Raw genomic sequence first — 26,650 nt, 5'->3', positions numbered from 1 at the left:
AATTCACAAAATTAAGCCTTAAACTGTATTGTGTAGACTCGCACAAGACTTCAAGTCAACAAAGTCCATGCTTCAAACAGTCTCCGGATAGATTTCTTGTTAGCACTGATGTCCTTTTCTTATAGTAGCTCTCTGTGATAGTTGGATTTACTGATTCAAGCCAAGTTTTACTTTTGAAGATATTTTATTGATTTTTTTTTAAGTTGCAGGTATAGAAACTGCTTAAAGTGTTAGGATTCTTTTTTTCTGATTTGTGTAGTACATTGTTATATAACTCTTTAAAATGTTTATGAATTTGCCAAAGTAATTCCAACCATCCCCTAGAAACTTTAGAACAATAGTTTCAGACTCCTTAGTACATGCTTGAATTTGAGTCTGATCTTAGGTTCCACCAGCTATTCCTCTCATAAGAAATTATTCCTGGTAGCAGTTTTGAGGATTAAATTAATTATGGATAAGATGGAACTTCTTTTGGGGATAGGAAGGATAGCACAATGAATCAGATATTATTGTCCTATGTACGTATTTGATTACACAACCAGTGTAACTCTACCAGAAGGATGAGAAGTTATACTCCATTTATGTATGATGTGTCAAAATGCATTCTACTGTCATGTATAAGTAGAATAAAATTTTTCTCTTGGAAATTTCAAAAGTTAATCAAGAATAAAATAGTCCTATGTTAAACCTCCCCATATTAGTTTTTACTAGCATTTGATGATTCTGCTTTTTAAAATACCTACTTTGAAAAGTGTCTGCATTGGAAGCCATATTAAATCAACATGCTCTTTGGAGTTTATTCTGCATTCTTTATTATCACCTTTTAAAAATAACTAGAGTATCTGAAGTGAATACTAAGATCTTTACCTGGTGTCTGAAGTTTTCCCCTTCTTCCTCACTATTTTGAAGTTACTAGCTTGCCAATATACTCTGTCTTTAAAAGAAGAAATTCACTTACTTTCTTAGGGTTTTCTCAGTTACCCAAAAGGAAATTAGTGGATATTTTTTAAAAGATGTGTTTGTGTGTATGTAGAACTCTGTATCATCAAATCATTCATCTCCTCCTTTTCATAAAGACAGTCCCTTAATCAGCTCTTTGTTTTTCTCACCTCTGGAATAGGTTGGCCAATCAAGTTGACCTGACTTCTAAGGACTCTTTCTGGTCTCTCTCTAACTTCCAGTAAAATTTTGATAATGCCACAGATGAGAAGTAAACTTGTGGGTTTTCTGGTTGAGATGCTAAGGGCTTATCCTGCTAAGGAGCGTACACTTCTGGCAATCACATTGAAGGAGTTAGTCTCAGAAGAAGGGATAAAAAAATAAAATACGTCTACTTGGTGCTGAACACCATTCAGTTTATTGTGGGTACTTTGAGTTGTTGACCTTATGGTTTAAAAGGGCACTTAACCCGCTTTGATGTTGAGCAGTTTTGGTGCTTACTGAATTGACTATTCATTTGAGTAAATAGTCATTGCATTCCTGTGAAATGAGGCAGAATATGATTGATCAGTAAATTCAATGATTTGTCAGAATGAAAGAAATTGTGCTAAATTTATATAAAAACATGGTTCCTACTTTCAAACATATTTATATCCAAGTACATTAAAATTTTTCTTCTCTTTATTTCAATTAAAAACGAGACACAGAGAACAAAAGTAGAAGAATACAAACATATAGCAGAAAAGGTTTTCAAGAGAAATTTGAAAGTTGGTTGGTAGATGATAACTGGAGCCTGCAGCACTCCTGAGAAAGTTTTTTAAAGCTGTTACCTTAGGATGAGAGAACAACAGATGATAACTAGGGAAATGTGAAAACTAGTCCACACATAAAATACCATCTGCTGGAGGGGCTGGGGATGTGGCTCAAGAGGTAGTGCACTCACCTGAGTCCCATCCGGGTTCGATCCTCAGCACCACATACAAACAAAGATGTTGTGTCCGCCGAAAACTAAAATAAATAAATAAATATTAAAATTCTCTCTCTCTTTAAAAATTTTTAAAAAGATACCATCTACTGGAGTCAGAATTAATGAAAGAACTTCAGAGAAATGAGCCAGTGATGGAGACAAAATAGAACTATGTGAGAGTAATATATAGCCTGAAGGACACGTGTTGGCAAAGGATGGGTTGAGAGCTGCCTGCTAACTTAGATTGCTATTTAACTTCTCATGTAGCTCTTACATGGCAGAGGATTAGTGATTTCCTTTTAATTATTTTCTTCCCTGTCTCAGAATACAGAACTCTTTGTCTTTTATGACCTTGGAAGGGATATGTGCTTCTATCCCCCATGCATCCCTTCCTTCTTCTCTATTTAAAGGCCTGTTGGATTTCGCCATGTACCAGGTGGAGGACAAGGGGCTTGGGACACAGTTCTGTGACAAGCCAAACTCTGTTAATTTGCTTTTATTTAATATTTGGTGTGCATTTTAATTTTTACTTTTGAGAGTTTGTCTGCTAATTAAGTTTAATTTCATTTCTAATTTTTGTTTCTTGTTTTTATTATCCTTTAGCTTATCATTAATTGTTCCCTATACTTGAGGAGTTATTTATTTATTTATTTATTTATTTATTTATTTATTTATTTTAAGATTCTTTCTCTTTCTGTACCTTTCTACTTAAGTTGGGACTGCATTCAGCTGTTGTTGTTGCTGTTGTTGCTGTTGTTGTTGTTTTGTGTGTGTGTTATACATATTAATTTACCAAATAAGTTTTCAAAAAAGATTTTGTGTATGTATGTATCTATCTAGCTATACATACACATACATATACATGTATCATCTTATGGGAAAGTATTTCTTATGCATGGAAAATCAGTCCTATTATAGACTCATTAAAAAAAATTGTTCCCTCTGAAGAATGTGGCCTCTGGAACCAGATGGCCTAAAGTAAAACCCTGGCTCTGCTATCCATTATGTGTGATCTTGAGCAAGTTATTGAACTTTAATTTTCTCACTCATTAATTTGAGACAATACTGATGTTGCAAGGGTTAAGTGAATTGCTATACCTCAAGTTCATTATGACTTAAATGTAACATTACAACAAACAGAATAAATTATTTAACAGAGTTATGACCGGTGAATGAACACCATGTTATGTATTTTTATTTTTGAGGTAAAATACAATATTTAACACTTCCAGATCTTTAACTACTCTGTAAATATGTCAAAAATGAGACAAATTTTGAATTTTTAAAAACTACTTTTATGAGAATCTTAACTTTTTCTTCTTTTGTCTCTCACTGATTTAATTACATAAATTGGCAACATTATGATTGTACTACTTTTAAGAATGACAATTCTTTTGGAATATGGCAATTTAGATCTATCAAGTGCAATTAATCTGTTTTTTTTTTTTTTAAACTGGAGTCTTTATTGAGTCCTTCAAGGTTGGGGAAAATGTTTAAGGATATAAAGTCTCTATCTTAAAAGGCATTAAGGTGGATTTTTTTTTGTTTTGTTTGTTTTTGTTTTGTTTTGTTTTAGTTGTAGTTGGACACAATACTTTTACTTTATTTACTTATCTTTATGTTGTGCTGAGGATCAAGCCCAGGGCATTGCATGTGAGTGAGTAGGTGAGTGTCTACTGCTGAGCCACAACCCCAGCTCAACATTGATTGCCTTTTTATGTGGCTGAAATATTACATATTTGTCATTAGCATTTTATCTTAAATTCTCTAAGGTGAATGATTGTGCAAACATCAGTAATTTGTCTTCAGCACAAGGAGGAAAGGCTGAAGAATGAAGAAGTCAATTGGGCTATAACATTGGTGCTTTATACACTATAAGTTTCTCCCTAAACCATCCTTCTGAGAAAAGAGTAACCAGATCTAGATAAATAAATAAGCAGAATACTTAGCAGGATTTTACACCTTCAAAACTGACTACATCACACACCTGTTAAAAAAAAAAACAAACAGACTAGGGATGTAGTTCTGTGGCAAAGCACTCTGGGTTCAATCCCTGATACAAGAAAAGAAAAAAGAAAGAAAGACAAACAAACAAAAAACAATCCAGACTAGAGCAAGAGGGTTATTTGTACTTTATTTTAAATGACTTGTGCTAGTCTCTTTTGTTGTATAGGTACTATATTAATACAGCAGTTAATGAAATCCATCAATCGACTTTCTTTATAGCAGCAAAGTCAACAGTCAAGTTAAAGAGTAGGACGAGGAACTGGGGACACGGTGAGATATAGAACGAGACTGAGGAGCTAGGAAGACAAGAGGGGTCAAGGAAGCAAAAGAACAAAGATGCTCTCAAATGAAACAGTATGTTGTATGTTGGGGTATGATGTGGATAATATGTTATATAAACACAATATGATGTGGGAAGTACATTATACGAATGATGTTATTATGCTAACAGGGTATGCTTGGACAGTGTGTTATATGAACAGCCTGTTATATACACAGGGCATGATGTGATCAGGATATGATGTAGACATGTGTTATATAAACAGTGTGATGCGGGTAGTATATTGTATGAATGACTTATTATGTTGACAAGGTGTGACGTGAACAGCGTATATGAACACCATGTTATATGAATAGGATATTATGTGGATGTGTTATGTGAGCAGTGTGTGGTAGAACTTGGTGTGATGTGAATGGTGTGTTGCATGAACAGGAGTGATGTGGACAATGTGTTATATGAACAGAGAATGATATGGATGGTGTGTTGTATGAATGAGATGTTATATTTCAGAGACTTTAAGAAGTACCTGGGAGTTTACATAATGTGGTATGGGCAGAATGCAGGTATTAGAGAAAGGTGGAAGAAAAACGGGTAGAAAGGAAATAGAGGCTGTGCAATGGGCAGCCTTGCTGGAAATGTTGAAGAGAGTCAAAGAGGCTGATAATCAAAAGGGGAAGGAGGGTAAGAAAAGGATTCTTTGACTTGGACAGATCCCTGCTATTGCAGAGATGATGGATGGAACCTCCTCATTTGTGAATTTCTGGTCGGGGCGGGGATCTTCTGTGAAGTGGAACATCTGGTTTCCATTACCGAGGAACAGAAATAAGAAAGTGGGTGTGGCATGAACAGCTGTAATCTCAGTCACTTTGGGAGGCTGAAGCAGAAGGATTGCAAATACGGGACCAGCCTCTGCAATTTAGCTAGATTCTCTCAAAATAAAAAGGGCTGGGATACAGCTCAGTGGCAGAGCACCCCTGGGTTCAATTTCCAGTACTGGGAGGGAAAAATAAAGGTGAACAATCATCCAGATCCAAACATGTGCCTTGCACTCTCTCAGCTCCTCATCAACACCAGTATAATCTCAATTTATTGCATGTAAAAGTCCGAGGTCCTGGAAAGCTATGAATTACTTGGGTTATTTTTGCATGTGGCATAGCCAGGATTTGAATCCAGAGGTACAGTTTTGTTTCTAAACTTATGGTCCACACTGCCTCTAGTAATCTAAAAAGACAAGTTTGTAAAACACAGTTCTTTGAAGCTTAAGAATGTGTTCTTTGATGTCCAAAACCACAGCCTTTCCCGTTCCTTCACAGGGCCAGAGAATATGCCTCAATCACCTTCAGCATCTTAGCTGTCCCTTGTCAAACTCTCAATGTTTATGCATATGAAATTTCTTTCTATACAAACCACATAGATTCTTTGTTTTTATTATTCAAATTTGTTATGTATGACAACAGAATGCATTACAATTCATATTATACAGATAGAGCACAAATTTTCATATCTCTGGTTGTACACAAAGTAGAGTCACACCATTCAAGTCTTCATATATGTACTTAGGATAATGATGTCCATCTCATTCCACCATCTTTCCTGTCCCCATGCCTCCTTTCTTCCCCTCCCTCCCTTTGCCTTGTCTAGAGTTTGTCTAATCCACTCATGCTCCCCCCGCCATCAACCCTGCCACAGTCTGGCTGGGCACAAATCACGAGCCACTGAAGCAGGAACAAACTTTATTTCTGAACTCCACCAGCACACTCCACACACGCTCCCCGGGAACTATCCCGAACCCCATGCGGCTCGTCCAGGAACCAGCCACCGGAAATATCTCCTCCAGAAATCCCTCCTCCTGTACTTCCCCAACCAATGGGAACTCTCTGGGAATCCCCGGGAATCCCCACGAGAACTCCAGAGTAGCGTGAGAACTCCAAAGTAGTGGCCAAGGTGGATAGTAATGCCTCGCCTGTCAACCAATACTATTGGCAAAATGCCAGGGGCCATTCTGACTCGGCTGTGGCTCTCAGCACAACCCCATTATGAATCAGCATCCTTATATCAGAGGAAACACTCTGCATTTGGTTTTTTGGGATTGACTAAGTTCACTTAGCATTATACTCTATAAATCCATCCATTTACCTGCAAATGTCATGATTTTATTCTCTTTTAATGCTGAATAGTATTTCATTGTGTATATATAACACATTTTCATTATCCATTCATCTACTGAAGGGCATCTAGGTTGCTCCACAGTTTAGCTATTGTGAATTGTGCTGCTATAAACATTGATGTGGCTGTGTCCCTGTAGTATGCTGTTTTTAAGTCCTTTGGGTATGGAGAGAGGAGTGGGATAGCTGAATCAAATGGTGGTTCCATTCCCAGTGTTTCTAGAAATCTCCATACTGCTTTCCATATTGGCTGCACCAATTTGCAGTCCTACCAGCAATGTAGGAGTGTGCCTTTTACCCCACATCCTCGCCAACACTTATTGTTGTTTGTATTCTTAATAGCTGCCATTCTGACTGGAGTGAGATGAAATCTTAGAATAGTTTTGATTTGCATTTCTCTAATTGCTAGAGATAATGAGCATTTTTTCATATATTTGTTGATCAATTGTATATCATCTTCTGAGAACTGTTCATATCCTTGGCTCATTTATTGATTGGGTTATTTGCTTTTTTTGATGTTAAAATTTTTGAGTTCTTTATATATCCTAAAGATTAGTGCTCTATCTAATGTGCATGTGGTAAAAATTTGCTCCCATTCTGTAGGCTCTCTATTCGCCTCACTAATTGTTTCTTTTGCTGAGAAGAAGCTTTTTAGTTTGAATCCATCCCATTTATTGATTCTTGATTTTATTTCTTATGCCATAGGAATCTTATTAAGGAAGTTGGAGCCTAATCTGACATAATGAAGATTTGGGCCTACTTTTTCTTCTATTAGATTCATTTGTCTCTGGTTTAATATCTAGGTCCTTGATCCACTTTTTTGAGTTTTGTGCATGGCAAGAGATAGGGGTTTAATTTTATTTTGTTGCATATAGATTTCCAGTTTTCTCAGCACCATTTGTTGAAGAGGCTACCTTTTCTCCAATGTATATTTTCCATGCTTTTGTCAGGTATAAGATAACTGTAATTATGTGGCTTTGTCTCTTTGTCCTTTATTCTGTACCATTGGTCTACATTGGGTTCAATTTCCAGTACTGGGAGGGAAAAATAAAGGTGAACATTCATCCAGATCCAGTAGTCTATTTTGGTATCAATATCATGCTGTTTGTGTTATTATAGCTTTGTAGTATAGTTTAAGTTCTGGTGTACTGATGCCACCTGCTTCACTCTTCTTGCTAAGGATTGCTTTAGCTATTCTGGGTCTCTTATTTTTCCAGATGAATATCATGATTGCTTTTCCTGTTTCTATAAGGAATGTCATTGGGATTTTGATTGGAATTACATTTAATCTGTATAATGTTTTTGGTAGCATGGTCATTTTGACAATATTAATTCTGCCTATCCAAGAACAGGTAGATCTTTCCATCTTCTAAGGTCTTCTTTAATTTCTTTCTTTAATGTTCTGTTAAAGAAAAAGCTACCCAATCTTTCACCTTCAGTCTGTTTTCATTGTAGAGGTCTTTCACCCCTTTCGTTAAGTTGATTCCCAAGTTTTTTTTTTTTGTTTGTTTTGTTTTTGAGGCTATTGTTGTAAATGGGGTAGTTTTCCTACTTTCCCTTTCAGAGGATTTGTCACTGATATACAGAAATGCCTTGATTTATGGGTATTGATTTTATATCCTGCTACTTTGTTGAATTCATTTATTCTAGAAGTTTTCTGGTGGAATTTTTTGGGTCTTCTAGGTAGAGAATTATATTATCAGCAAATAGTGTTAATTTGAGTTCTTCTTTTCCTGTGTGTATCCCTTTAATTTCTTTCATCTGACTAATTGCTCTGGCCAGTGTTTCAAGAACTGTGTTAATAGAAGTGGTGAAAGAGGGCATCCCTGTCTTTTTCCAGTTTTTAGAGGGAATGCTTTCAGTTTTTCTCCATTTAGAATGATGTTGGCCTGGAACTTAGCATAGATAGCCTTTACAATGTTGAGATATGTTCCTGTTATCCCTAGTTTTTCTAGTGTTTTGAACATGAAGGGGTGCTATATTTTGTTAAATGCTTTTTCTGTGTCTATTGAGATGATCATATGATTCTTATCTTTGAGTCTATTGATGTGATAAATTACATTTATTGATTTCCGTATGTTGAACCAACCTTGCATCCCTGGGATGAATCCCACTTGATCCTGGTGCACGATCTTTTTGATATGTTTTTGTATTCTACTTGCCAGATTTTTATTGAGAATTTTCACATCTATGTTCATTAGAGATATTGGGCTGAAGTTTTCTTTCTTTGATGTGTCTTTGCCTGATTTTGGAATCAGGGTGATATTGGCCTCATAGAATGAGATGGGAAGTGTATCCTCTTTTTCTATTTCATGAAATAATTTGAGGAGTATTCATATTAGTTCTTCTTTAAACGTCTTTTAGAACTCAGCTGTGTATTCTTCTGGCCCTGGGCTTTTCTTGGTTGGTAGGCTTCTGATGGCATCTTCTATTTCATCGCTTGAAGTTCATCTGTCTAAATTGTGTATATCATCTGATTCAATTTGGGCAAATCATATGACTCTAGAAATTTTTCAATGCCTTCAATATTTTCTATTTTATTGGAGTACAAATTTTCAAAATAATTTCTAATTATCTTCTATATTTCTGTAGTGTCTATTGTGATATTTCCTTTTTCATCACGTATGCTAGTAATTTGAGTTTTCTCTATCCTTCTCTTCATTAGCATGGTCAAGGGTTTGTCAATGTTCTTTATTTTTTCAAAGAACCAACTTTTTTTGTCATTTTTTTCAATTGTTTCTTTTGTTTTAATTTCATTGATTTCAGCTCTGATTTTTAATTATTTCCTGGCTTCTACTAATTTTGGTGTTGGTTTGTTCTTCTTTTTCTAGGGCTTTGAGATGTGATGTTAGGTCATTTATTTGTTGACCTTTTCTTCTTTTAAGGAATGAACTCCATGCAATGAACTTTCCTCTTAGTGCTGCCTGCATAGTATCCCAGATTTGTCAATACATTGTATCAGTGTTCTCATTTGCCTCTAAGAATTTTTTAATCTCTTTTTTTGATGTCTTTTGCAGCCCATTGTTCATTCAGTAGCATATTATTTAGTCTCCAGTTGCTGGAGTAGCTTTTATTTTTAATTTTATCATTGATTTCTAGTTTAATTTTATTATGATCTGATAGAATGCAGGGTAGTATCTCTACATTTTTGTGTTTGCCAAGACTTGCTTTGTGGTATAATATATGGTCTGTTTTAGAGAAGGATCCATGTGCTGCTGAGAATGTGTATTCACTCGCTGAAGAATGAAATTTTCTATATATGTCAGTTAAGTCTAAGTTATTGGTTGCATTATTGAGTTCTATTGTTTATTTGTTCAGCTTTTGCTTGGAAGATGTATCCAGTGGTGAAAGGCGTGTGCTAAAGTCACCCCAAATTATTGTGCTGTGGTCTATTTGACTCTTGAACTTGAGAAGAGCTTGTTGATAAATGTTGATGTTACGCTGTTTGGGTTATATATATTTATAACTGTAACGTCCTGTTGGTGTGTGGTTCCCTTGAGCAGTATGTGTGTCCTTCTTTATCCCTTTTGATTAACTTTAGCTTGAAGTCTACTTTATTTCACATGAGGATGGAATCCCCTGCTTGCTTCCGCAGTTCATGTGAGTGCTTTGATTTAAAAAATAAAAGCTACCCAACCTTTCACCTTTAGTCTCTGGATGTCTTTTCCTATGAGATGAGTCTCTTGGAGGCAGCATATTTTGGGGTCTTTTTTTGTTTAATCCAATCTGCCAGTCTATGTCTTTTGATTGGTGAGTTTAAGCCATTAACATTCAGGGATATTATTGAGACATAATTTGTATTCCCAGCCATTTTTGGTATTTAACTTGACTTGGTTTCTCCTTTGATTAGTTTTTCCCGTAGTGTAATACCTCCTTGTGCTGATTTTCATTATTATTTTTCATTTCTTCTTCACAGAATATTTTGCCAAGGGTGTTCTGTGGTGCAGGCTTTCTAGTTGTAAATTCTTTTAACTTTTGCTTATCCTGGAAAGTTTTAATTTCATCATCAAATCTAAAGCTTAATTTTGCTGGATATAAGGTTCTTGGTTGGCATCCATTTTCTTTCAGAGCTTGGTATATGTTGTTCCAGGATCTCCTGGCTTTGAGGGTCTGGGTTGAAAAATCTGCTGATCTGATTTCTCTCTATTGAGGTCTTTAAGATTCTATCCTTATTCTGAATGCTAGGCATTTTCATTATAATGTGTCTTGGTGTAGATCTGTTGTAATTTTGTACATTTGGTGTCCTGTAAGCCTCTTGTAATTGGTTTTCCAATTCATTCTTAATGCTTGGGAAATTTTCTGATATTATCTCAGTGAAGAGATTGTGCCTTTCTTTGATTTGAAACTCTGTACCTTTCTCTATCCCAATAACTCTTAGATTTGGTCTTTTGATGCTGTCCCATAATTATCAGATGTTCTGTTCATGGTTTCTGTCTTCACTGTGTGGTCAACTTTATTTTCCAGATTGTATACTTTGTCTTCATTATCTGACATTCTTTCTTCCAAGTGATCTAGTCTGTTGGTGATGCTTTCTATTGAGTTTTTTATTTGGTTTATTGTTTTCTTCATTTCAGGGATTTCTGGTTTTTGGGGGTTTTGTTTTGTTTTGTTTTTGTAAATTCTCTCTTTCTTAAAGTAATATTTTGCTACTTGTATTTGCTCTCTTATCTCTTTGTTGGAATGATCAATTTTTGCCTGTATTTGCTCATTTAGGTCATTCTTTAATTCACAGATCATTTTAATTATGACATTCTGAACTCCTTCTCTGACATTTCATCAACTACACTGTCCATGGGTTCTGTTATTGTAGTATCCTGGTTTGTTTGGGGCACTTTACTCCCTTGTTTTTTCATGTTGTCTATGTGTCTTCCTTTCTTGCAGAGTGGATCCAAGATATTACAGCTTCTATCCTTTAGTCTTGTAGTACCCGTGAAGATTATCTGTACTTCACCTTGATGTTGGGCTTCCAGACCCTGCAGGTGTCCCTTGATGTATGCTACTGCAACTAAAGGTGGTGGCAGCAATAGTGGAGGTATCTTGAGATAGCAGTGGAGGTGCCCCAAGATGAATGCAACGTCTTTTGAGATGGGGCTGAAAGGTTGGGCCTTACACTGTCTTTGGAATGCCTGCTCCGAGATGCAGCTGCTTCTAGGCCCTGTCTGTTGTCAAAAGGTAGTGGCTACTGCATGGGGAAGGCTATGGCAATATCTGCAGTGTCCCAAGATGGAATAGGGTTAGGCCTGGGCTCCCAGGTGGGTGGGGTGGCAGACTTGGACCTATCCTGGGCTTGGGTCCCACACAGGTTGGTGAATACGGTCCTGTGCTGGTGCCTGAGCTCTGTTGGGTGTCTGTTGGTGGCGGGATGGACCCAAGTCTACCCTGTACCAGGGTCTCATGCAGGTGAGCGCAGTCAGATCAAGGCTGGACCTGAGCTCAGGGGGGGTGTCTCTATAAATAGATTCTTTATTATACCAGACTTCTTAGCTCTGAATCCATGGATTTGCTATGTAAAACTAATGAAACATGGTTCCAAGAGTGTTTGAGGTACATTTTTTCCCCAAATAAAACTGGTCTTTATCACTTTGATGAGTTCAAGTAGTTGTTTTTTTATTTTTTTGTTTAATTCTTATAAACAATAATTTAGTGGGTCACTACTCTTGCTTTCTACATAAAGTACAGGATAAGTGAATGAAGGAATGAATAGGACCTATTGAGAAAACCAACATCCTGGTAGATGAGAGCAAAAGAGCAGCCAGTCAGTGGGTATAGCTCAGTCACAGAATGCTTAACCTATCATATGTGAGACCCTGGGTTCAGTCCTCAAAATTGCAACTAATTTCTGCTTCTGCATGGGTGACTCTTTGAGACTTAGGAGAGTTAATTCATCCAGCAGACTGTTCTTGAGCACCTACCATCTGCCAAGTTCTGTGCTCACAATGATAATGTAAATATTCAGACCTACACCCCAGGATCTGAGCCCTTTGGAGGGAGACAGACTCTTATGCAAATGTGTGTGGTTTTGTGTTGCTTTGATTGGAAATATATCCACACACAGTGAGGATAAAGAGATTGAAGAGCATTGCTGGGAAACCTTTAGAACTGGTATCTTCTCAGTAAGCTTTGTTTCTGTTAGGTATCATAGTAACTAGTTCCTCCTTTTCTACCAGGAAGCCCAGCCCATGATCTCCTTAGAAAACCACCTGATTTCATCAAAGAGTTGAAGGTCTCTCCTTTTTTTTTTTTTCCTTGTGGTATTGGAATAGAACCAAGGGTCTTGTAAATGCTAGGCAAGTGCAGAACCACTGAGGTACTTTCCCAGAACCTGCCCCCCACCACCTTTTTAAAACATTTTATTTTGAAAAAGGATTTTGCTCAGTTGCCCAGGCTGGCTTCAAACTTGGGATCCTCCTACTTCAGCTTCCTGAGTACCTAAGATTACAGGCATGCTCCACCATGTCCAACAAGATCTATGTTAAAATTTCTAGAAACAGAACCTGAGACAGACTTGGCTCTCAGGCTGTTGAGGTCTACTCTCAAGAGGAGCTTATAAGCAGTGAGGAAAGCAAAGTAGGGCAGAGATGAAAAGACAAACAAGAATGGAACTTAAGATAAAACCTAGACTTGGCTTTATCCAAAAGTTGGGGTCTCTGGACATAAATCCATCTGAAAAATTGCCATTACTTGAGGCAAGGTAACTGGCCTTCTGTATTCCAGAGTTAGCCATTGGATTGGTCACCAAGGGCAATCTCTGGAGAGGGGTGTAGAAGCCAAATGGAAGCACCCAGCACTCAGAAACCTTGTGGATAAGTGCCTCAGCTTGGAAAAGGGGACCTGGGACAGGCACTAGCAGCATCTACTGCAGGCCTATGGAGCAAAGAGGTTATGCTGAAGCAGGCTAAAGACCAAGCATATTTAGTAATGGGTTCCTGTAGTCAGTATGTTGAAGAGAGCACACAGAAGGAAATTAATCATCCTTAGGTTTCATCATTGCAGAGTTTCAATTATTTTATCAAATTAGAACAAGATGCCTAGTGCCATAGAAACAACGTTGATGAAAACCTTAAATTCAAGGCCCAAACTTTGCTATGTCAGGGTGACAAATTTCTTAATAATTCACATAAAAACAAAGTGATTCAGAGTAACATGGCCCATCTTTTATTTATTGATTGATTATATATTTTTATTTGTTTTAAACTAGTTACACATGACATAATGTATTTTGACACATCAAACATAAATGGAGTATAACTTCTCATTCATCTGGTTTTACATGATATAGAGCACAGGTCATATAGTTGTGTATGCACATGGGTAATGCTACTATCACTCCTACCTCTCTTTCCCCTCCCCTCCCTTCACTCCCCTTCATCTAGTCCAAAATACCTCTCTTCTCTCCCAGCCCTTATTGTGAATTAGCATCCACATATCAGAGAAAACATTTGGTCTTTGGTTCTTTGGGATTGGCTTATTTCACTTAGCATAATATTCTCCAGTTCCATCCATTTACTGGCAAATGCCATAATTTCATTCTTCTTAAGGCTGAATAATATTCCATTGTGTATATATACCACAGTTTCTTTATTCATTCATCTGTTGAAGGGCATCTAGGTTGGTTCTATAGTTTAGCTCAATAATAGGTCATTTTTAAAGCATTTGCCTAAGACTTTTACTAGTTAATGACGAGCTGCTGTAATATCTAGTTCCTTTCTTGAATTCTCTGGACATTTCCACCTCCTGAATCTTATGCAAAATTCTTTTGTGGATGATGCTAGTCCATCTCTGTGCAAGAAAGGGAATTCTGGGGATCAATTTTAGCAAGTTAACACAGTACAAATCCAATGCAGTTCACCCCTTGACATCTTGACATATATCCAAGTAAAGAAAACATCAAAGTTATGTTTTTATATAACATAATGCAATGTTATTTTATTAACATAAAAGTGAAAATACATTAACCCTTTTCTCAAAAAGACAATATAGTCTTTTTGTCCACCTTTACATGATTTTCATTATTTGTCTTGCTGAGTCACATTCCACATTTTACATACTGTAGTCTAAATACTGAAATATATGGTTCACTTCTAATCATATTAGATGGAAATAATAGTGGAGGAGAAAAGGAGGAGAAAAGATTCACCATTTATTTAATCATGGAAAAGGAGAAATGTCGATATTATTTTAATCTTCATCTCTGCAGCTGGTCACATGGTCATAATGGGTATTTATAATTACCTTTTCCATCCCCCATTCCCTCTGCCTTCCACTCATTGTGGTTTCTTGCCTGTTCAAGTAGCTAAAACCTTTATTCATAAAGCTCTGGCATATTCATATACCTGCCTATAATTGGGTTATTTCAGTTTTCTATTGACTTTAATCACAGGGCATGGGAGTAATAAGACATTATAGGGATTTCTTGCATTCAAGACATAATTCCTTGCTCTTATTGTATAATAACAACCTGATTTACTCTTGATAATCCAGACTAATCACCCTGGTCAGGATAGTAATTCCTTTCTTTTTAAATTAATTAATTACGTGAGGAGCCCAAAGTAGCCGGGTGGCAGTCCTGACTTCCAGCTTAATGAAATCATTGGTATGTCTCCTGATGGAAGCATTTCCTCCTTTAGACCAAAAAAAAAAAAAAACAAAAACAAAAAACAAAAAACAAAAAACAAAAACAAAACAAACAAACAAAAAAAAAAACTAAACACAAACCAACCAACCAAACAAAACCCCCTAGTTTCAGGGCCAGGGGACTGGGAGCCTTTTGCTAGTGTACTTGTAAAAGGAAAATCCATTTCCAGCCTTGATTTTCTGATTCGTGAATCCTGACTATGGGATAAGCAACACTCTATGTTAGTCACTTTTTAAAGGCACATACCATATCCTGGGGTGTGGTACCCTAGACTCTAACCCAGTGATGGTGAAACAGAATCTTTAAAACCACTCCACTAATTTATCAGTCAGCTGTTCTAAGATGGGAAACATGGAAAGTCCTATGACTTCCAGAAGCACGACCCCATTGTTATACTCCATTTGTTTTAAAGTTAATTTCTTAGTCAGAAGGAATGCTGGGAGGAATACCATCATGGTGAACAAAGGACCCTTTAAGTACATGGATGTTAGGTTGGTAGACGAATTAAAGGTATTAAAGGGTAAGAAAGGCAACTTCATGTCCAGAGTGAGCTTCTGTTCCAGTCAGAACAGTGTGCTCCCCCTTTTGATGATGGGAGTGGTCTTATGTCAGTCTACTACAAGTGATTGACTGATTTTTCTAGGAAATGGAACCATATTAATGTTGCTCTCCAATGTTGGTTGAACATTCATCAATACAATAGTGGCTATTGCCAGATCAATATTCATGTATTGATCTTTACTAACTATGTTGCTGAGCCCATGAATAACTTCCATTCTTGCTTCTGTAATAATTTTGAGCCCATTGGTCAAGGACAGTCATGGCTAAGGATTAACTGATGTCCACAAGTTGCATCATTGAGCTCCCCTCTGTTGAACATTCATACGGGATACAAACATCTTCATACTAAATGACCATGCTGAGAGGTTTCAAAATCTCTTTGCCACTGATTTTCTAATCCCCTTTCTTCCAAGTTCTTGACCATATAGCTGTACCACTAGCCATTATGAATCAATGTAGTCTGTGGCCATATCTCCCTCCAGTAAGAATGAATGACCACTCTGAAATTCAATTTGAAGCACCACTCAAAGTTCTGTTTACTAGGAGTGTTTTCCTTCACTCTTGTCCTTGAAAGCAACTCTGGATTTGGTCTGCAGTGCTACAACCATTCAGTTTCAGGAGTGCCAGTATATAATGAAGAACTATTTGTAAACTAGGCCAGAAATTCTTTATTTCTTATTTAACTGGTCAAAGGGAAATCCCCATGAAGCCATAGGTACACACTGAGAGAAGGGGGTTTTGTGGCAGGAATATGGGACATGGGTATCTGTGTAACCTACTTTGCCTTCCGGGACCTGCTTGAACCATAAATACATACTACTTCTGTTTGATGCTGTGCATGTAGAATCTTATGATGTGGTGGGTCAGAAAACACCTGTCAAAAAGGGACCTTTCAAATCACATGGTCACTTAGTTTTTCATGGTCAAGTGTTAAGACTCTACTGAGTAGCAAGTCAACTCTGTCTCAAAAGCGCATACTTATCTGCAGAGGACAGTATGTATTGATTCAGGATTTTGAAGAAAATCCTGAGTCTGTGTCATAAATCACTTATATGTGCCTGCTGAAGCCTCCCTACAGTCTCATGATCTACCGAAAATAATTCAAGTACTATCGGTATCTTAGTTAACTCATGCTGCTTCAACAAAACACCTTAGACTGGATAATTATAAATAATTAACATTTATTTTTCATAGATCTGGAGACCAGGAAGTACAAGATCAAAAAATTGGCAGGCAAATTGGTGTCTGTCGAGGACTCTTCTCTTCTTCCAATAAGATGCCTTCTCGATGCATCCTTTAGAGGGGACATATGCTGCATCCTTCTATGGTGGAAGGGGTAGAATGGATGAACACCCCTCCATACCTGTTTTATAAGGCCCATCCTCATGACTTAATCACTTCCTCAAAGCCTCACCTCAATACTATCATATTGGTGATTAAATTTCAAGATAGGAATTTGTGGGGGTACCTTTAGACTAGAGCTATTGGATATGATGGATCAAGTGGCAGAGTAGCCTTTCATAGCTTTTTCTTGCTCCACTAAAACCTGTCAGGTTCGGGGTTACTCAGTACATGGGTTTATGTAGTATGTCAAAAGGGGGTATATGTAGTTTTTTTCTATTTTTCTTGAGCAGGTAACAGGGCAATACAGCAACTTTTTCTTTACCTTAGAAGATGATACAGGTGACAATTTATGTAACTATTGCTACTGAATGTCATGAACTACCAGTGTCCTCTTTTGCTACTGGAAATAGGGTTTTTAATACTTTCAGTCTGGTCCTGTCATAGAACTCAGAACCAATACAGTTTAATCATCTTTAAGGTTCTTTTAGTTCACTTCCACCTCCAAATTCTGCATCAATCAAGATTTAGTCAATTCAAGAAGCAAAATCTTCAGATTTTGTGGGAATTGATAAAGTAATTTATTAGGGCTATTGCTTCTAATTCTGGTTTTGGAGCCTAAAGTCCACAGAAAAGGCAGCTGAGATGGCAAGATAGATGTCAAGAGGGGTCACAGGGAACCAGAACTTTGGAGGAATGGCTGGAACCCAAGAAGATGAACTGAACTCACCTCAGTGGGTCAGTCTCCCAGTTTATCCAAGTGGAGTTCAGCAGAATCTGGAGAAGCTATGGACATGCCACTGCCCCTCAACCATCACCAGAGGCCAGTAGATGAGACTCAAGTGCCAGAGCTGCTGTGGCACCCCATGCTTTATGAAAAACTTATGAGTGTAAAGAGAATATGGCGACCACTTCATTTTCACTTTTTAATAAAATCTTGTGGCAAATTGTCTCTTGTGGGGAATACCAACCTGGAGCTATACAAGGAAGTGTCTTTTTAGCCTTGCTATGTCAACACAAAATGAACTCACTATATGTAACTCAGTGCCAGATACTGTTTAAGGTGGTGGTGGCAGCAGGGTGACATCTAGGACCGGCACTGCCCTGGTGAATTTGATGACATGGGCTGTGGGGAGATAGGAGAAGGTGAAGAAGTCATTGTCACAAGTAGAGAGCACTGCCAGTGGGACCATTCAGAGGGAAGTCACAGGACTAGTTCTGTGGGAGGCATTTAGACAAGGCAGCTCTGTAGTTGTCTCTTCATTTCTGCATATCTGGGCTATATTTTGTTTCTAATTTAAAATTTTATTTATTATAAAAATACTACTCTGCATTTTTATAGTTTGTGCATTTAATCATTGTGAGGCTGTATTTTTTCCTGTTCCTAGTAAAGTGACCTCGAAGTGGTTTCTCTTCCCCCCATCATCTCTGTAATTTTCTAGATCTAGCTTTTAAAGAATGATGCCTGTAGAGGCCATAATCCTTGGATCTCTGTAGGAGCACAGGAACTTCTTTAGGGAAATACACTCTGCAAAACTAACAAAGAAGCAATGTTGTACCCTCAGTTCTCACTAGTTTTGTGACTTCATCTAATGTAACTCAGTATTTCTGCTTTTCTTGTCTCTAAGTAGGAATGTACAAGATGGTCACTAGTAGTATATACCTTTCAATTTTGACTGGTGTTTTAGTCAGCTATTTCGCTGCTCTGACTACAGAATCTGACCAGTACAGCTATAGGGGAGGAGGAGTTTATTTGAGAGCTCACAGGTTTTAGTTCATAGAAGGCCAGCTCCATTCCTTGGGGCTTGAGGTGAGGCTGAATCATGGTGGAGTGTGTGACAGAAGGAAGCAGCTCACATGAGATCAGAAGGCAAAGAGAGAGACTCCACAAACCAGATAGAAACATATACCCCAAAGCCACGCCCCAGTTCCCATCTCCCCAACCACCCTCACCACTTCAGTTAATCCTATCAGGGATTAATTCACTGATCAGGCTAAGGCTATAATCCAATCATTTCTCCTCCAAACCTTCTTGCATTTTCTCACATGTGAACTTTCAGGGGCTACCACATCTACACCATAACAACTGGATAATTCCAGAATTCCTCCACAGTGAGGACAACGAAAAAGAAATTTTTAACCATCGACAGATATTAAACTTCAGAATTCATTACTATGTTGGTGTATAAAGTCTTTGATATCTGTAAAAATGGGTAGATTGCTAATTTCTGGAGTAGCACAGAACTGAGAATAGAATACATGACCTTCTGGTGTGAGTAATTATGATTGATTTAATTGCAAGAATGAATGAGTTAAATGAAAAAAGTTCCTTTTCCATCCTCCCCGCCCAACACTCACACCTTACAAAATGAGCAGATGTGATAACTTTTCAAGCTAAGCTACCTGATATCTACATCTCCATACAGTTTGTAACTTAAGTTTTTTCTCCAAACATTTGTAAGATGAAATTAATTCAAAGAAAATGAAACCAACAATTTAATTAATATAATTACTTGAACAGTAATGAAGCATAATTGCTATAAAATAAATGGAGCACAGAATGAAAGCCATAAAAGATGATTTTAAGTTCCTTAAAAATAAATCTGTATTAAGCCAGTTTGTCATTGTGACATTCTAGGGTATTGTTTTGATGACATTTTAATTTGTAGTTGAATTTCACATATTGTTCGTATTTTTCAAGTGTTAAATAATTTCAGTTAAAATTCATTAACATATACTGACTTTGGAATTTAAATATTACATTGGTAATTGAAATGTATTTGTGGGAAAAATTAGTTTTCCATCACCTTTAACTTGAACTGTAAAACCAATTTGTGTGAGTGTGTGTATGTGTGTTTGTGCGCGCACAGACGCGCGCACGCGCTGGGGATCAAACCCAGGGCCTTATACATGCAAGGCAAGCAGTCTACCAACTGAACTATATCCTCAGCCCCAATATAACCATTTTTTAAGTAATTTGCTTTATAACAGTTTATCTGAAATTCATAAATGATGCAAGCTTTGCTTTTCTTGTATCATTTCATGACTGCTGTTTTACTTCATGTTTTTTGGTAACAATTTCTTGGGGGAATAAAATTAGTGAATTAGAAACATAAAGTACAGAGACTATTTTATTTCAAATGTTGGGAAGTGACAAATTAATTACATCATCAAACATGAGCAAAAGTCATTGTACTAGAGAGTAAGACATAAAAATGAGGAAGACGGATGTAACCTAAGGGGCTACAGTCGAGGAGTGTAGGAAAGCAAAGTTTATAAATAGACATCTAAATATTTGCATCTGTAGAAGGTTCTAGAATGCCCCTTCTCATCCCTGTCTAACAACCTCCTCATTTCCTCTTACTGTTACATACTCTGGTGCTTCTGACTATGTGCTTTTGTTTTTCTGAGTTTTCCTGTCTCTTCATTCCTGTTTCCCTAGCATCTAGTGTATGCATTTAATAAATTTTTATTGAACAGAATTTATTACAATTTAATCCACACTAAAAGTGGTATAAAGTGACTTAGGAGCCTTTCAAGAAGGAAATGCTTACTTCTGATTGGTCAAATAAGCAAAGGCCTTTGGTCTTCTCCATTTAGGATGGACATAGAAAAATGGGTGGCATTTTAAAAGATGGAGCAGAGTCATTTGAGGCAGAAGGAATAGTAAGAAACAAAGATTAAAACAAAAAGTCACAGAAGTGGGTCTGGGTAGCTCAGTGGTGGAACATTTGCTTAGCATACATTGAGGCCCTGGGTTCGATTACTAGCACTACAAAAAGAAAAAGAAAAAAAATGCCACAAAAGAAAAGAACATACTTTGTAGAACATCTTATGAAATTTGAGTTATTTTTCTGCATTAAAAATGTGTTTAATTATTACACTGATATAGAAAATTATAACTTATCTAGAATATTTAGAGTTTAATTCTTGTACCTTAAGTGCTTTATAAAAGAGAAATTTTGCCTTTTCTTTTGATTTGAGAAGAGCGAGTTGTAGAATATGAACACCATTTTACTTGACAGAGATTTTTTGCCTCATTTAATGCTTTCTACAGTGTTATGCAGAAGATGCTATCGTTATCCCCTCTCTCAGCTTGGCAAGGTGAAGTAATTTGTCCCAGTTACATAGCTGGTAGGCATGAGGCTGGTGTTCTACTCCAGACAGGTGACAGAGTCCTTTCTGCCTTAATTTGTTGTGCTGTGGACAAAGATCCATTGCTCTCAACAACAGAAGCTAGCAGTTCATTTGAGAACTGTTGAAGAACTAAAGAGGATAGAAGACCTGGAATTTAAAGAAATCACAGCTGACTTGAGAATAACAAAATATGAGATTTCTCAGTTAATATAGATGGTTCCAAAGCAAAAGAAGCAATACAGATATAATAAACTTGGGACTTTTTTTTAAAAAAAGAGGAACTAGTTTTAAAGACAACAGTCTGGGATATAGAATATACCTTGTTGTGGTAACATGGAAAGTTATGAAGAGGGGACTTGATTTTACAGGAGTGACAACAGGCTTACTTCCTGGTGAAAATGGCCTCTACTTCATTTATAGTGTGGACAGTAGCTATGATGTCAGATCAACCAAGTTGTGGAAATATTAACCAGCTCTTTAATTATGAAAAGAAGAAACTACAACTCCTGCAATACTGGTATTGACTTATATTTTATAAATCTCTCTCTTTTAGGAAATATATTTGTGGTGAGCCTAGCAGTTGCAGACCTGGTGGTAGCCATTTATCCATACCCCTTGGTGCTGACATCGATATTTAACAATGGCTGGAACCTGGGATCTCTGCACTGTCAAATTAGTGGTTTCCTGATGGGCTTGAGTGTCATTGGCTCCATATTCAATATCACTGGGATCGCCATTAATCGCTACTGCTACATCTGCCACAGTCTCAAGTACGACAAGCTGTACAGTAACAAGAATTCCCTCTGCTACGTGTTCCTGATATGGATGCTGACACTAGTGGCAATTGTGCCCAACTTGAGAACGGAAACACTCCAGTATGACCCAAGGATCTATTCCTGTACGTTTTCACAGTCTGTCAGTTCAGCCTACACTATAGCTGTGGTGGTTTTCCACTTCATAGTTCCGATGGTCATCGTCATCTTCTGTTACCTAAGAATATGGATCCTGGTTCTTCAGGTCAGACGGAGGGTGAAATCTGACAACAAACCCAAACTGAAACCACAGGACTTCCGGAACTTTGTCACCATGTTTGTGGTTTTCGTACTTTTTGCAATTTGCTGGGCTCCTCTCAACTTCATTGGTCTTGTTGTGGCCACAGACCCTGCCAGCATGGTGCCCAGGATACCCGAGTGGCTGTTTGTGGCTAGTTACTACATGGCATATTTCAACAGCTGCCTCAATGCAATTATATATGGACTACTGAACCAAAATTTCAGAAAGGAATACAGAAGAATTATAGTTTCACTGTGTACAGCCAAGATGTTCTTTGTAGATAGCTCGAATGATGTAGCAGATAAGATTAAATGTAAACCCTCTCCATTAATAGCCAACAAGAATTTAATCCAAGTGGACTCTGTTTAGAAAAGCAAAACATTTCTGGCACGATGTCCATACTGCTCAGACCATACTCCTTTTCATGTCTGCTTTGCTCTGGATGGATGTCTTGAAAACAGTAGTTGAGAAAAGGAAGCTCTTAAGAGGTTACCCGAAGTTTCTGAGCTAGTGTGCCCTGGAGCAAAGTGTCTAATTCTGCTTATCAAGAGAAATCCAGAACATACAGAGAATCATGTTAATTGAAGAGTATGTTTCAGGAGTAGGGGGTTAAAGTAAAATACTGGATGAATTTAAGGGAAGAAATACTGTTAAAACATTTATTTTACCGTAAATAGGTTTCACAAATGCAGTACAGTTATCCCTCATTTTCTGTGGGTTCTTCATCCTTGGATTCAGTCAACCATGAATTGAAAATATTTAGAAAAACATTGCATCTGTACTGAACTTTTGTATGTACTTTTATTTTTATTTGTATGTACTTTTGTATGTACTTTTATTCTTTTTCCTCCCTGAAGAATGTAGTATAATAGCCATTTGCATAGCATTTACCTTGCTATGGGTTTTATAAGTAATCTGCAGATGATTCAAAACACTGTAAATGTGAAGATATGTATAGGTCATATGCAAATACTGTATCATTTTATATAAGGGTCTACAAATTTTTATATTCTTGGGGGCTCAAGGATTTTGAGGGATGAGTAAAATTACTTTCCCCCTCACTTGTTAAAATATTTCTAATGGGGAAATGAAAAAAAACATTTGATTTATAAGTGAGTAAATGGAACAAAAAGGAGAAGTGAGAGGAGTGACTCATTACAGAATGACTGAGTGGCAGTGGCAACAACCATTTACCACCACCATACTGAGCCACCCCCACCTAGCCATTTGTATTTTAAAAATAACATACAGGGTCTGGCTAAGTTACTGAGGCTGGCCATGAACTTGCGTTCCTCTTGCCTCAGTCTCTTGGGTAGCAGGGATGACAGGCTTGCGCCACCAGTCCCCTCTACTTTTCTCTATGCTTTTCTTTATGCTTGAAAATAAATCATCTTCATTTGGGAAAAAATCATGTACAATTCAATGTAAAACCAGCTTTGCAATATTGATTACAGGTTTTGGGAAATCTCCTATGACAGTGTACGGGTAAAAATTTAGAGAATAACAAAGTTATTTTAGTGCTGTTCAATATTTATGTTAATGATGAGTACTTATTTTACTGAAGCCCTTTTAGAAGACCAAAGAGTGAACATAAACTAAATTTGTAAAATATAGGAAAAGGCCAAAAGGGACAGATATTTAACCAAAGTTTTAGTATATCCATAATGTAACAATAACAAGTGGGGTAAAAATTTAATGACAAACTAAGCTAGTACCAGGAGAATGCTCTGGCCATCAAATTTCTAAAATGTTGGGACATGCCCTAATTGGGTTCAGCTTATGCTTATCTGTCACCAGAAGGATAATGGAGTCATTGTGCAATCACCTTGCTTCATAGTGCTGAGGAAAAAATTGAATTTAGGTATGGAAAAGCAATCACACATGAATATAGAAACAGAATGATTTTAGAAGCACAAACCTTAATCATATGTTATTCTATTTTCTATCTCTGAAGCAGACATTTTAAGTTAATAGAAATAACCACTTAGGAATTTTTTGTATATTATAGAGTTTACCATGGGGAGAAAGTGCCTGTGTATGATTGTGCACGTGTGTTGGCGTGTATACCGTGTGCACAGGCTGGTTAGCTCTGAGGAAATAAGAACAGCTTCGATGGCTCTGAAAAGTCAAAAGATGATTTAGGTGTGTGTTATATCAGTAGTAATAAGACTATGCTGTATTCCTTTATGATGAGGACACATTTCTTCATTCTGATTACAGGTTTATGATTCATATGCCCATTGAAAACCCAGTTGATTGCTATTTCATCTAGAGATTAGACACTGGGCCTTTCTTTTCTTGAGGTAGCCTGGTTCTCTAATGGCTAGCAGAACTGTTACTTTGCAGTGTGCGATGCAAACATATCCAGTTTGGAATAAAATAAAATGAATGTTATTTTCAGTTTCTATGATGTTCAACACTTTGGAGAACTCTTGAATTTTGGTGTGCAAAGGGGCAAGTGATGATTCACTGAGCGCCATCCTAATAAATACTAAATAAGCCTCCATGCTTGGGATGTGGGAGTAAGAATCAGTTTGGCTATTTGGTTTACCCAGTAAAAGAGCTGATAGAATTTCTGCCTAGAGAGCTATAATTCCTTCATTAACTCTGTGACTACTGAGCTACAGAATAAATGTTTGCATAGACAATGTTTACACAATTCAAAGTAGTTAAATATAAGATGTTAACCTCAGTCCTGACATTATTTTCTGCTTGTCACTATTTTCTTGCAGCCTGGGTATAAATGTGTATAAAACTGTAGGAAGTCTGTTTTTCCAAAAGACAGTTTAATTTTATATTTTTGAAAATAAAGCCATGATAGAATATACTTGTATTATTTTACTTCTTTTTACCATGTATGTACCTTGTTACTGCCAAGGATGAACTTCAATGGGGATTTTACTTGTATATATTGTTTTGATAAATTATGTAGGTATACATGTGCATGTGTATATATGAAGGTGAGTATGATTTCTTACGATTTTCAAGATGTCCAATTTTTATGTTATTTGGGGGAATTAAACTTTGGTTAAGAATGAAAAGTGGTTTGATAATTACTTAAGATGTGTACCCGTTTATGGAAAATAAGCTTATTTTTCTGGTTTTGGCATTTTTCTCAGCAGAGTTTCAATGACTCAGTTATTCACATGTGTTCATCTATCATGCATCTATATCATACATATTCATATATTCATGTTCATCATGGAAGGGAACTGAGTTCAACTGAACTTTGTTTGCCCCACCTTGATATATGCAACCAACAACCTATGTTCTATTCCAAATACAGACTTATTGCACTATTTATCAAATGTGTTTCTCTTCTTTTTTTTCCCCCCAGAAAGCATTATTTCTTGCTCAGTACACATGCACAGGATGGACTCCTTTCATTTTTAGAATTTAATTGGGGGAAAGACAGCCTATTATCTTGACCTTTGTCATAAAATCATTAAAGGGAACTTAAAGGGTAGGTTCAAGCTATTTCTCTCATTTTACAGACCACAAAGATGAGATTCATTGAAAATTGTCCTGTTAATGATCTACTAGAGTTAGCAGAAGAGAAGAGACTGAACCATGAGCTCCTGAGTTCGTTAAAAATTTAGGAAATATTGGACACCTTTATTTTTCATAAACTACCATTCCTGGAGGAATAACCAGCTTCCAACTGTATGAAGTCATATCCTTTGGAAACCTCTTTTCTCTTCCTAACATTTAAAGACAACAACATCTTATTGAGAACACAGACGTATAAATGACCATCTGACTTTGATACATGAGAACCCTAAGTAGAACCTAGTTTTTGCTGCACTCAGTAGTAAGAGAAGGACAGGGAAACAAAGAATCCCAAAAGACATGGTGTCAAGGATCTTGATCCAACACTTATCAGTGGGACCTCTCTAAAGTAAGATTATCATTCTCAATTGTTTAGTCCTAATTCTCAGACAAATATATAGGAAACTTGTAGTTAAGCTTCATTTAATTCATTAATGAGAAGACCTGAAGAGTGACAGGGACCATTCAAAGATGAAATGAAGAACTAAGACTTAAATAGTCACTGGAGAAAGGAATATGGAAGTAAGATTGTTACATTAAATACACATCACATTAATGATCTATGAAGCAATAAAATTGTCAACTTTAAGATTCTCATTTAGAACAAACCAAAAATAACAACAAACTTACCAGTTTAAACATGTCTAATTTAATTAAAAGTCAGATGACTTCAGCTTATTGAAAAATGTTCTAGCATGATATTTAAAGTTCCACAGTTATCTTTTTTTTTTTCCAATTTCCTGTTTTGGACAGTTTTTCCTAAACAACTGGTATTGCATTTCTTCTAATAGACTGATTTGAAGCAAACTGTCATCTTAATGCTAAGTCTTATGATACATATCATCATATTACCTTTCATTTGGTAATATCTATTTTTTCCCTGAATATGAGATTAGAGATTAGAGTTGGGGTTGTGGCTCAGTGGTAGAGTGCTCGCCTAACGTGTGCAAGGCCCTGGGTTTGATCCTCAGCACCACATAAAAATGAATAAATAAAACAAAGTTATTGTGTCCAAC

The 26,650-nt window shown here is 36.8% G+C and overlaps 1 protein-coding gene across 1 annotated transcript in view; it reads left to right on the top strand.

Moving 5' to 3' along the window:
* The window catches only part of Mtnr1a (melatonin receptor 1A), a 35,082-nt gene extending 9,167 nt beyond the window's left edge, over positions 1–25,915 (top strand). Inside the window, exon 2 of the mRNA XM_046419025.2 lies at positions 21,586–25,915. Coding sequence (XP_046274981.1) covers positions 21,586–22,454 — 869 coding nt within the window. The 3' untranslated portion in view covers positions 22,455–25,915. The remainder of the gene's footprint in view (positions 1–21,585) is intronic.
* The last annotated feature ends 735 nt before the right edge of the window (positions 25,916–26,650 follow it).

Source organism: Marmota monax, unplaced genomic scaffold, assembly GCF_021218885.2.
Source record: "Marmota monax isolate L192 unplaced genomic scaffold, Marmota_monax_Labrador192_F-V1.1 WCK01_AAM20220418_F8-fsc00345, whole genome shotgun sequence".
Taxonomy (NCBI): domain Eukaryota; kingdom Metazoa; phylum Chordata; class Mammalia; order Rodentia; family Sciuridae; genus Marmota; species Marmota monax.
Note: the sequence above shows the minus strand (reverse complement) of the source record. Positions and strands in the feature narration are given on the sequence as shown.